At 35.4% G+C, this 13,414-nt stretch overlaps 1 protein-coding gene across 2 annotated transcripts in view; it reads right to left on the bottom strand.

The window, feature by feature from the left end:
- Positions 1-13,414, bottom strand: part of RTKN2 (rhotekin 2) — an 89,229-nt gene that overhangs the window by 30,274 nt on the left and 45,541 nt on the right. For both annotated transcript variants that reach the window (XM_073793559.1, XM_033842035.2), the window contains exon 7: positions 3,225-3,319. In XM_073793559.1, the coding sequence (XP_073649660.1) occupies positions 3,225-3,319 (95 nt within the window). The remainder of the gene's footprint in view (positions 1-3,224; positions 3,320-13,414) is intronic.

Genomic DNA, 13,414 nt, shown 5'->3' with positions numbered 1-13,414 from the left:
TGTACAATACAGTAGAGTTAACAAATGTTATAATGTTGTACAGCAGATCTCTAGAACTTATTCATCTTGTATAACTGAAGCTTTAGATCTGTTTATTAGCAGCTCCTCCTTTCTCCTTCTCCTAGCCCCTAGGAACTGCCATTCGACTCTCTGCTTCTAATAGTTTGTCTATTTTAGATACCTCATATAAGTGGAATCAGGTAGTATTTGTCCTTCTGTGACTGGTTGTTTCAGTTAGCATAGTGTCCTCAAGGATCATTCATGTTGTCACATATTGCAGAATTTCCTTTTTCAAGGCTGAATAATATTTCAATGAACAATGTCTGGCACATAATAGGCACTCAACATATGGTGGTAATATTGGTAATTCTAGAGAACTAACACAAATGGAATTAAACAAACTTAATTTGCCAAGTTTTCTGATAAAATTGACAATGCTAATACTATTGCAAACTTCAAGTTTTGGGTGATAGAAGGCTTGATTAGATTGTTCAGACCAATCTTCCCACTGAAAACTACTAAAAATGCTGAACCAAATATATTTTAAAACTTTTCTCCAGAGCAAGAAAGAGGTAACAAAACTATAATAAACTTCCAGTACAAATCTGATAAATGAGAACCAGTGAGTTAAATGAGCACAGAAGCTGTGTTTGTCCTGAGAGCATTTGCCAATCCCAGAAAATCCAACTTATGACTTAATGATCCTGCAAGACGAGGGAAGCAGAACAGAAATCACAGTCTAGGACCTGAACAATGTAGGCAGATTAATGGGACGATTCTCCTCATATTAAACTGATATCCCAAAGGAATCACCAACAGGGTAGTGGTGAACCATGAGTAAACCAACCTAACTGCCCAGGATTCCCACTGCCCGGAGGTAGGGATGAAGGGATGCAGAGAAACTCAGACATGGTCTTTGGATAAAGTGAGGCCAGAATGATAGTCTCACCAGGTGCCTGTGAGATGCAAAAAGAGACACCAAGCATTAATTTATTCCTCTATGTAGACTTTCAATTACAATGACAAGCACATGAAGATAACTAGACGTGCAAGGAATTGAGACATCATGACTGAGAACCAGTTAAAAAAAAAAAAAAGAGAGAAACTGATCAAGAAAGACTTTATATATCTGAATCACTATAAAACAGCTATGCCTACTCTTTTAATAAAAACCTAAAAGATAATATTAACAATATATGCAGAGAATAAAAAGTGAAAAGTGGCATAGCAGATTTGAAAAAGTCAAACAGAACTTCTAGAAATAAGAAGTACAATAAGTGAAATGAAGAACTTGGTATACAGATTTATCAGCAGATCAGACAGAGCTGCAAAGAGAATAAAGGAAACAGAAGATAGTGCATTAAAAATCCAGAAAAGCAGCAAAGACAGACAAAAAGATGAGGAATACATCATAAAGGGTACTAAACATAGAGGATACAGTCAGAAAGACTAACATAGGTTTACTAGGAATGCTACATGGAGAAAGGCAATAGAATGGATCAGAGGCTGCCTGAATAGACAAGTAAGATTTTGTCCAGAAATAATGAAAGACATCCATCAATTTAAAGAAGTTCAAGGATGTCCAAAAGCAGAATAAATAAAATTAAATTCTACACCTATAGCACGGTGAAGCTTCAGAAAACCAAAGACAAAGAGAAAATTAAAAGTTAACTTCACAGAAGCAACACACTGACAAATGATTTTCGACAGCCAGTATGAGATGCCAGAAGGTACTGGAATTATATCTTTAATATTCACAAAGTAAAATATTAAAGTTTCTACATCATGTAAAAAATATCTTTCAAGAATGAAGCTAAACAAAGTCATCTTCAGACATACACAAAGAACTAAGAAGTATGGTATTAGCAGAACAAACTAAAATAAATTCTAAGGATTACACTTCAGGCAGCAGGAAAATAATACCAGATGTAAGGTATAAGACACAAGCAGTACATGGAAACATGCAGGCAAATCTAACTAAATATTAAGTGTATAAAACATCTTGTGAAATTTAAAAACCAAACAGAATTATAATGTATAACAACAGCACATAGGTCAAAGAAATGGAGTTTATTCTAAAGTCCTTGCAGGATCTGAGAAAAAGGTAAAATTATCTTTTAATTTTAGACTTAAGTATGATTAATAAAATTTCTAGAGGTAATGTCTAAAAGATGAGAAAAAGAATTATAACTTTAATTAGAACAAGGAAAAACTGAAATGATAAAACTATCAATCCTTAAAGACGCAAGAAAGAGAAAACCACCATGGAATAAGTAAGACAAACAGAAAACACAGAATATGATGGTAGATTTAAACTCAAATACTTAATATCATATAATATGGGTTATAAACCATTTGATACTGAATGTAAAATACTGGTTTGATTTATCTCGGTTTTTAATATACAACCATCATAGACCAGAGATCTCTCTCACTAGCCAATGCTTTTGTCAGTGTTTACACATATATTGACATAACATATACTGACATAATGAGTGATCCGCAGAACCACTCATGCCTACCTTCTGTTGGTAGCAAGCAGAGGATATATGGGAAGGTAGGGCTAAATTAATCTTAAACCTTTTTCTCTAGATGATAATTTGTAGTTATAGTTTATTAAAAAGAAATATATAGCAAGGTGAAGAAGGGAGGTAAGTGATTAGAAGATTTGTAAAACAGCAGGAGCACTGTCCACGCTCCAAGATTATTTTTACCTGTGATGAAAAATATAGAGTAGTGTTGGTAAAGTAGTTTGGAAATATGATTTGGGTTACTTATTCTTTTTCATTTTTTGAAGTATAATATATAAAATTATATACTACCTTCCTTATACCTTTTGTTGTAAAGATAGATGGCTCTTCATGCTTTTACTGGCTTCCTCAATTTCAAATTTAAAAATAAGATACATCTTTGACAACTAGAAGAGTGGTAAAGTCACCAATTTCAAGTCAAAGACAAGGATTCAGAATATGCAAAACCTTTCTGTTCTCACCAAGCAAGCCTCACAAACAAATCTCTAGCAAACAGTAGAAAGAGAAAAATAAACTTTCTGCTTTTGGGGAAAAGGGACAGACATATTTTCAAGAATCCACAGAGTTACTCGTGACTACATTATTTAAGCCAATAATCACTTCAGGGGAACATATTAAAATTAAAAATTATTACTGTCACCACACATATATTGACATAACATGTATAATAAGTAAAATATAGACTGTACTTACCATCCCCATTAATAGACAGATTATGGGTCTTGAAGCTATTCTCAGCACTTTCCAAGCTCAGGGTAGTATGAGCTAGCAAACTGTACTTTGCACCACTAATAGTGAGAAAAAAGACATGTTATAAGTATTTTAGTATATTTTCCACTACATAAAATATTTAGATGTTCAACAACAACAAAATAAACAACCCGATTAAAAAACGGGCAAAGGTCTTAAACAGACATTTCTCCAAAGAAAATATACAAATGGCCAATAAAAACATGACGAGATACTCAAGATCATTAATCCTTAGGAAAACACAAATCAAAACCATAATGAGAAACCACTTCACACCCATTAGAATGGCCATTATTAAAATAAATAAATAAATAAAAAGAAACAAAGCAACGAGTGTTGGCCAGGATGTGGTCAAACTGGAACCATTGTGCACTGCTGATGGAAACATAAACTGGTACAACCACTATGGAAAACAGTGTGGTCATTCTTCAAAAAATTAAAAATAGAATTACCATATAAAGTCTGATGAGAATTTTTATTAATTGGGCCAGGTGATATGTTTCATAAACCTTCTTTGTCTCTTACTAAATATGTAATAAAATCTCTATCACAAAAATATATATATACATGTAGCAAGAATGCAATGCATGCACGCACTTCTTTAATAAACAATGGCATACCGCACGGAATGTTGTTCCCTGGGAGAATGCCTCTTGGTTTTGGGTATTTTTTTCAGTTTTATTGAGAAATAATTGCCATACTTTACTGTATAAGTTTAAGGCTTAAAGCATTTGATTTATTCGTTTGATATATCTTGGTTTTTAATATACAACCAATATAGGCCAGAGGTATCTCTCACCAGCCAATGTTTTTTGTCAGTGTTTACACAGGAAAATTTATGTTTCTTTCTCCAAAACTCAACAAAAAAATTTTAACAAAACAATGCACGAGTAGAATTTTAAGTTACATTCTGAATACGATTGGTATAATTCAGACTCCTGTGTAGATTACTGGGAAAGTCCACTAAGTATCAACAAATTTCCACTGTTTCTAGAGCTAAGAGGCACTAGCCTCATTCTCAGTGTGGGCCATTCTCTGCTATTTTCACTTATCCTGAACACGTTTCTGTAGTGCCTTCCATAATTAGCTCTTATTTTTCCCTACTGTTACATAAAAAGTGCCCCCCCAAAGTGGAGGAAGTATTTTAAAAAACTGTGGAGAAAGAATAGGAGCAATTGAGAACAGCAATTAGAATGAAGAGTAAATATTACTACACACAAAACTGCCTATTAACAATCATATGAGTTGTTTGGTGATCAGGGCACAATGTGTTAAACATGATCTCAACATGATAATCTGTCAACTGATAACATAGGTTTTATGCAACTACATTACAATTGTTCCTACTTAAAATAACGGTAAATAGACTCCCTATCAGCATTTTAGTGCAAAACATGTTATTTTCAGGAACAGATTACTGACAGTAAGTGGATAAGTGATGCTGCGTGTATCTGACAAACAACAAGACGGCCGTGTGGCTGGAGTACAGTGAGGGAGAGTGAGACAAGATGTCTAAAAGGTAAGAAGGGGCAGACACTCTGCACTGCAGTAGGGCATGCCCTGTAGAGCATGATAAGGACCCTGGATTTTATTCTGAGTGAGATGGGAAGCAAGTGGTAGATTTGGAGCAGAGGCATATGCTATGATACGACTTGTATTTTTAAATGATCTCTCTGGCTGCCATGTTGAGAACAGACCACAGAGGCCAAGATTGAAAATGGTAATGCCAACTAGAAAGTTACTGCACCTCACCAGTCCAGAGCTGATGCAGGCCTGGAACAGGGTGGTAGTTGATGGGGTAGTGAGAAGTGCTAAGATTCCTGATATAGTCTTAAAGTTGACCCAATGTGGTCATGGGATGTAAAAGAAAGGACAGAGTCAAGGACAACTCCAAGGCTTTTGGCCTGAGCAACCAGAAAAAGCGAATTGTCATTAACTGCAAGGAGGCTGACTGAGAGAATGGATATGGGAAGTAAGAATTTAGTTTTGAACAGATTAAGTTTGAGAATGGGTTGTAGGGTAGGCAGGTGGATATATGAATCTGCAGTTAGGAGAGGAAAAACTATTCAAGAAATTAAATTTGGGAGTTAACAGTATATAGATGAAATTCAATGAAAGTTAATTAAATAAAATGTGCGAACTGAATATTGGGACACAAGTCCTCCATCATTTCAGATTAAGTTGAAGAGCAATGAACAAAGGAGACAGGCAAGGGACTGTCACTGAGGCAGAAGAGACACCCCGAAAGTGGTATCCTGGAAGCCAAGTTCAAAAAGTGTTTCAGGACAGTGATCAGTTGTGTTGAATAGTGCTGAAAGGTCCAGGAGAAGGAATAACGATAAATGACCATGGTATTTGGCAACATGTAGATCACTGCTGACCTTGACAAGAGCAGTTTCTGAACGATGGATGAAACTTGACTGAAATGGTTCAAGAGAGAATGGGAGGACAAAAAGTGGAGATAGAGAATATAAAAAACTTTTCTGTAAAGGATAGCTGTTAAATGGGGCAGAGGAAATGTGAGGTATTTCAGCATGTTTGTATGTTTTTGGAAATGATGCAGGAAAAGAAACACTGAAGATGTAGTAGAAGTGGGGGACATGTGCAGGAGCCTACTTCTGTGTACTTGAGAAGATGGGATCTAGTGTACAGGTAGGTGGCCTCAGATGGAGCAAAGGCAGTTACAAGGAAGGAAAGCAGCAAATAAATATACAGATGCAGGTAGGCTGATAGATTTGGTTGATGGAGGATATGCAAGTTCTCTTCTGATTACTTCAGCAGCATCAATGATATAGGAAATGAAGTCATCAGCTTTGAATAAGGAGTGGAGAGGAGTGGGTATTGGAGGTTTCATAAGAGAGAGTGACACAATGTGAAATACTCTGACGAGAGGTAAAGTGGAGGGCTACGGACACTTAGTAGGACTGCACATACTGGAACTCACTTAAGGTTAGTGATCCTTCTAAAGTGAGACCAGTCAGTATGACTGTTTTCTCCAGGTTCCTCATCTATTCCTCACGAGTGCAGGTGCAGAAGAGCTAAAGGCAGGATTTAACCAAGGTTGAATTTTTTCCAAGGTAAGTATGACAAAAGGAGAGAAATGCTAGGAAAGAACAAAATGGTAAATCATAGAACTTGAGCTAAGTTGGAGTCAGAGTACTGAAAGGAGAAAGCTGGAAACGTGGGAGGTGGTAGATAGTGTGGGACACTACTACAGAGACCAGATAAGACCTAGGGTACAATTGTGGGGTGGATGGCTAAAATAGGCATGAGAACAAGATCACTGGAGGCAAAGAGGTCATCAAACTTAGAGGTCGAAGTATTAGATGGACAGTCTATATGTATTTTTAAATCCAACAAGAAAAATACCTGAAATAGTGAGAGGCAGAGACTGGGAGAGAAAGAGAATGAAGATACTTTGCGTTTTACTTTTAGGAGTGATGTAATTTATTCTCGCTGACCACTAAAAACATTAGAGTATGCGTCACTTCAGGAATAGCATCATTTCCATACACAGTGCAGTACGAAATACTGCTTTCAGTGCGCACAGGAAGTAGCTAATATAACTTTTAATAAAGCTCATTTGCACTGAGTGCGCTGGAGAGGTGACAACCTGTGTGACAAAAGAGGCTAAAATTATGTGATGACCCAAGTATATGTTTAATTTTTTTCTCAGGCCTTAAAAAGTAATTGTAACTAAGACACCTTTTCCTCAACTACTTTAAGGTAAACATGTAATACATTTGCCTCTATTTCCAATGAATTACACATCTTAAAATAACAATACAAAAAACATTATTGATAACCTCCCCTAAGAATAAGCTATGAGAGAGACAGTTGATAGTGGTCATTAAAATGATCATGTGAAGAGTCTGTAATAACTCAAGGAGAAAATGTGTGTGTGTGTATACATGCATGTATATGAATGTGTAGTATAATTATGAATATCTATCCCCAAGGCTAGGAATTTTAAAACCTGGAGGAAAAATATCAGTTCAAAATTATAAAAAGTATTTGATTTAGGGTGAACTATGAATACATTTTTTTCTCTTCTAGATTCTATTTCTCAAGTTTATATTACTTTTGTAATGAAATAATAAATGCCGTAGGATTTGTGAAGTGGTGGTAGGATGAAAACCTCCCCCAAAAATCAGAGACATGCAAAGCTTTGTAATACTACATCTACCTATGTGCAGTTTAAGGCACTTTAACATGCAATATCTTTAAGAGTTCACAATAGCTACTTAAGGTAGGCAGGGCAGATATTTCGGTCCATATTTTCAAATGATGAAACTGAAGTTCAGAGAATGTAATTGACTTGCCTATAACTAGCAAGTGGTACACTGGAAACAGAATCCCACTATACTTTACTTACTACCTTCATACTTCCTTAAGAATTTTGAGTGCAGGAAACATGACTTACTAACGTTTAGATCCAAAGTACCATGTGACATAACTGCTGAATTATAATTTCTAAGATGATTAAATGAATGAATAAACAAAATTATACCCAACAGGTGAGTAATTCCTCAGTTATTTTTGAACACTGCATTATCTTTCACACTACCAAACCATTAACACCACTGTTCCTCAAAACATAAATAATCCACTTATTCTGCCCAAGGATATTTGTTTTGTAACTTCAATCCAATTTAAAATGTAGTATTGGGGCTTATTTTTTTTAATACACATTTTTGTCCAGTAAATAATCACTCTCAATTTTACTAGTTTTCACAATTCTTTAAAATTACAATTTATACAATGAAGAATAATGTACTAAATGGTTCTCAAGGAGCATAAAATAGTTAATTCAGCTATTAGAAACACTGGGAAAATCTAGCTACAGGAATTTCAGTAAGCTAAATTCCACAAATAAAATGAGTAAATGAATCACACCAGGGAGCATGCTAAAAATTACCAAAAATGTTCACTGTCTTCTTTCAGATCAAACAATACTTTACGATGATATTTCAAGTTACTTCATTTTTAAACCATGACTAATTACAATGCCAATGCTTCCAAAATCAACAGTGATCTCAGTTTTAAAACATTCTTGTCAGGATAACGTTTTCTTACTAAAACATTACTCTCATTCTTTTTAGCCAACCCTAATATTGAGTTCCCAAAAGTTTAATCAGCTACATTTTTTTAAAAAAGCAAATAGGCCAATTGTTGTAACATTTGATGGAGCGGGGTTTCCAAAAATGTTATGAAAAAATAAATGACTACCTTAAACGGTAGTCTGAAAAAAATGCACTCTTTTGTTAGGAAGAACAGCTATATTTGGGCACATGCCATATAATTAGAGAAGATATAGTTTGCCCATTTTGGTTAAAAATTAAAAGCTATATTAGGAATCTTCTCATTGAACTAGATCACTATTAAAGAAATAAAAATTGATCCTCTTATGCATTCTGATTACTAATGCTATTCTCAAACTCCTATCAGGGTGCTGAAGTGGTCACTTAAGGAAGTATCAGGTAAGAGTAGTTCTGGGCTATGAGTTTAACCTAGTATACTTGGCATTCACACCAGAAGCTCAAAAGAATGCTGGTATTAGAAGAATATAATTTGGTGAAATGTTATAAAAGGCTTTACCCTATCTTTTGATCAGCTTTAATGGTATAAATAAGCAAATGGCATGCAAGTTTCATGGGAAATGTTGATAAGGAAAATTGGTGTTTGGATTCACGAAATAAACCAAATAGAATGACAAATCTGAAGAGGAGAATGAACACTTCAAGACAAATATGGCAGTCCCTATTACAAAGAGCTTAATAGCAATAATGTTACTCTCAAATACACCTCTAGGCTTTGAAGAGGAGTATAGGTTAAACTCAAGTTCCAACATCACTTAGAGTATCTTCTATGAAATGATAAACATTGGTTTTTCAATTCTAAAATATCTGTCTACATTTTATAATCCTATGAAGGTTTCTAAACTGAAGTGCTTCAGCATGAATTTGAAAAAAAATTTCAGAAAAAGCACTGGTCTCAGAACAGTAAAAATAGTAACAATAATAGTAACAGCTACATTTATTAAATGCTTACTACATACCAAGCTCATGAATTACCTTTTTGAGTCTCATAATAATCCAATGGCGTTCGATATTATTACATTTTTATTATTCCCATTTTACAGAGGGAAAAATAAAAACCCAGAGTAAATTAATCCGTCTTGGGTCACACAAATAATAAATGACAGGATAGAAAAATCAAGTATTCCCTGCCAAACAATGAAATTTTAAACTGTTTGAGAAGCCCAGTCATTGTTTTTACATGCTTGAAAGGTATATGAAACCCTAAAATGTCTCTAAGGAGCCTTCTAAAAATAGATGATTATGTCTAAGCATCCTTACCTTTCATGAGAAAACTGAGGCCCAGGAAATAATGTAACTTGTTCAGGACACTACTGCTCCTGTTTTTTTTTTTTTTTAACATCTTTATTGGTGTATAATTGCTTTACAATGGTGTGTTAGTTTCTGCTTTATAACAAAGTGAATCAGCTATACATATACATATATCCCCATATCACCTCCCTCTTGTGTCTCCCTCCCACCCTCCCTACCCCACCCCTCTAGGTGGTCACAAAGCACCGAGCTGATCTCCCTGTGCTATGTGGCTGCTTCCCACTAGCTATTTTACATTTGGTAGTGTATAAATGTCGATGCCACTCTCTCACTTCGTCCCAGCTTACCCTTCCCCCTCCCCGTGTCCTCAAGTCCATTCTCTACATCTGCATCTTTATTCCTGTTCTGCCCCTAGGTTCTTCAGAACCATTTTTTTTTTTTTTTTAGATTCCATATATATGTGTTAGCATACGGTATTTGTTTTTCTCTTTCTGACTTACTTCACTCTGTATGACAGACTGTAGGTCCATCCACCTCACTACAAATAACTCAATTTCATTTCTTTTTATGGCTGAGCAATATTCCCTTGTATATATGTGCCACATCTTCTTCATCCATTCACCTGTCGATGGACACTTAGGTTGCTTCCACGTACTGGCTATTGTAAATAGAGCTGCAATGAACATTGTGGTACATGACTCTTTCTTAGGGTATATGCCCAATAGTGGGATTGCTGGGTCGTATGGTAGTTCTATTTTTAGTTTTTTAAGGAACCTCCATACTGTTCTCCATAGTGGCTGTTATCAATTTACATTCCCACCAACAGTGCAAGAGGGTTCCCTCTTCTCCACACCCTCTCCAGCATTTATTGTTTGCAGATATTTCGATGATCAGTGTGAAGTGATACCTCATTGCAGTTTTGACTTGTATTTCTCTAATGATTAGTGATGTTGAGCATCCTTTCATGGGTTTGTTGGCAGTCTGTATATCTTCTTTGGAGAAATGTCTATTTAGGTCTTCTGCCCATTTTTGGATTGGGTTGTTTGTTTTTTGATATTGAGCTGCATGAGCTGCTTGTAAATTCTGGAGATTAATCCTTTGTCAGTTGCTTCATTTGCAAATATTTTCTCCCATTCTGAGGGTTATCTTTTCATCTTGTTTATGTTTTCCTTTGCTGTGCAAAAGCTTTGAAGTTTCATTAGGTCCCATTTGTTTATTGTTGTTTTTGTTTCCATTTCTCTAGGAGGTGGGTCAAAAAGGATCTTGCTGTGATTTATGTCATAGAGTGTTCTGCCTATGTTGGTCCTGTTTTTTTTTTTTTTAAATAAAGAATTTTGCTGCTTAAAAACGTTTTAAAACTACTAACTTGGTGATTATCTCTTTCAGTTCTAAAATCTATGCTTCAAACTAGAAATACAATTGTTCATTCAATCATCAAAAAGACAGAGCTCCATTACCTTATAGTTGAATTAAAGCATTTTCCAGCAAATACTTGATTATCACCTTAATCTACAAAAGTTTTAAGACAGCCTTAATTCTAAAGGAAGAAAATGAAAGGGTATCCCTCCCTCCTTTTTAATGACATTTATATTAGCAAAGATTTAAATCTTCTATGCCTTCTTTTTTTCAGTGGATGGGACCCATTCAACAATCATGAAATCAATTTAATGATTCATAAACGGAATTAAAAGAAACTGAAAATAACTAGAATAAAAAAAGTCAAGTGACTATACTATAAATAGCAAGGGCTAAGTATTGCTTCACGAAATCTGTCTGCTTATGTTACTGTGCATTCAGTAATAATGTAAAATGTATTTCTTACTGTGGCTCTCAATCAAAATAAACTGAAAGCCACAATGCTAGGGTCCCAAGTCACTTTCACATGTAATATATCTGATATGAAAAGAGTTACTTAGTTACATTTTGATGATTGATATTTCCAGGATCTACACCTAAAATATTTTGCTTTTTGTAATTACAGTAAAATTACTTACATGCTGAAGAGCCAATCCTACCAAGACATGCAAAGAAATTCTAGGAATGCAGCCTGTACAACAGTTTTCCCAAGAAACATAAAAGATAAAAATACTTGTAAAGAAGCAAACACAATGTTTAAAGAAAGTATCTGAAAGAAACCAGGGCTTCTTGAAGAGATGGTGATTCCAACTGTGGGCAGAAAAACAGAAGATGAACATGGAACATGTTCCCTGGCCAGAGAGCAAAGAAGCTAATCAGAGATTAGGTTGTGTCAAAAGGACGCAGAGTCAGCTTAAAGGTTCCCCACTGATCAAAGATGGGACAAATTGGCTTCAAAGAGAATAACTGTAATAGACTGAAACACAAATATATAAAAATACAAGAGTTCAAATAAAACAAAACATTGATCACCTCCATGGTAGAACATCAACTTATTATTCTAAAATGAAGGAACCGAGTATTTTTTTCCTCCTTCTCCTCTACCAATTTTTTTGCATTTATATCCAGAGAGTTAACAAAAGAAAGTTCTTCTTTGAGAGAATTCTAGGTTTAAAAATAAATGCAGAACTTCCCTGGTGGCGCAGTGGTTAAGAATCCGCCTGCCAATGCAGGAGACATGGGTTAGAGCCCTGGTCCGGGAAGATCCCACATGCCATGGAGCAACTAAGCCCACGCGCCACAACTACTGAGTCTGTGCTCTAGAGCCCACAAGCCACAACTACTGAAGCGCGTGCGTGCACCTAGAACCCGTGCTCTGCCAACAAGAGAAGCCACCACAATGAGAAGCCTGTGCACCGCAACGAAGAGTAGCCCCTGCTCTCTGCAACTAGAGAAAGCCCGCATGCAGCAACAAAGACCCAGCGCAGCCAATAATAAATAAATAATTTTTTTAAAAAAGAGAGAAAAGAATCAAGATAAAATATAAATAAATAAAGGACAAATTTAGAAAGTCACCAAATTATAACCCCTAATGAAATAATGAATGACCTGCAATAGCTGCTAACACCATTAGATAAAAGATTGACAGGGAACTTTATAATGGATGGATCAGGCTGACAACACCTGAACCCACTGGTCAGGTTTAACGTGAGTAAAAGTGAGACAAGACCTCCAAATGGGATACAGTAGAAAGTACATTGTCCTAAAAGAGAACCTGAAACTAATCAGTCCTCTAGATCTGACTACAAGTTGTAGGAAACACAGGGGATAGAAAAAGATGTTTAAAAAGACCACAAAGATGGAATCAGATAAATTCAAAATATGGGAAATCTATAAGATCTGGCTTCTTCGATAAATAATGGCAAGGAAAAAAGTAGATGGGAAATTGTTAAAGATTAAAAGACTCACCTAAATGCAATGTTGTAGACCTTGTTTGCATCTTGACTTGCACAGATCAGAAGAGAACTTCCTCAGAATTGGGGCAATTTGAACACAGACTGGACATCAGATGATATTCAGAACTTATTTTTTATTTTGTTAGATGTGATAATGGTAATGTGGTTTTGTTATAAAGAAATAAAATATTTTTTAAAATCTTTAAGACTAATGCATGACATATGCAGAAATCCAATTAGTAGACTGATATGTAGCAAACAACTTAACATGTAGATAGTCCCTTTTCAAGAAAAATAATTCATCTTTCTGCTAGATACTGGAATTCAAAATCACTGAAAGCACACTGTCACCCAACTTTCTACTTTCTTTTTTTAATTAATTAATTTATTTATTTTTGGCTGCGTTGGGTCTTCGTTGCTGCACGTGGGCTTTCTCTAGTTGCGGCGAGCAGGGGCTACTCTTTGTTGCGGT

The sequence above is a fragment of the Tursiops truncatus genome, chromosome 16 (assembly GCF_011762595.2).
Source record: "Tursiops truncatus isolate mTurTru1 chromosome 16, mTurTru1.mat.Y, whole genome shotgun sequence".
In the NCBI taxonomy this organism is placed as follows: Eukaryota; Metazoa; Chordata; class Mammalia; order Artiodactyla; family Delphinidae; genus Tursiops; species Tursiops truncatus.
Note: the sequence above shows the minus strand (reverse complement) of the source record. Positions and strands in the feature narration are given on the sequence as shown.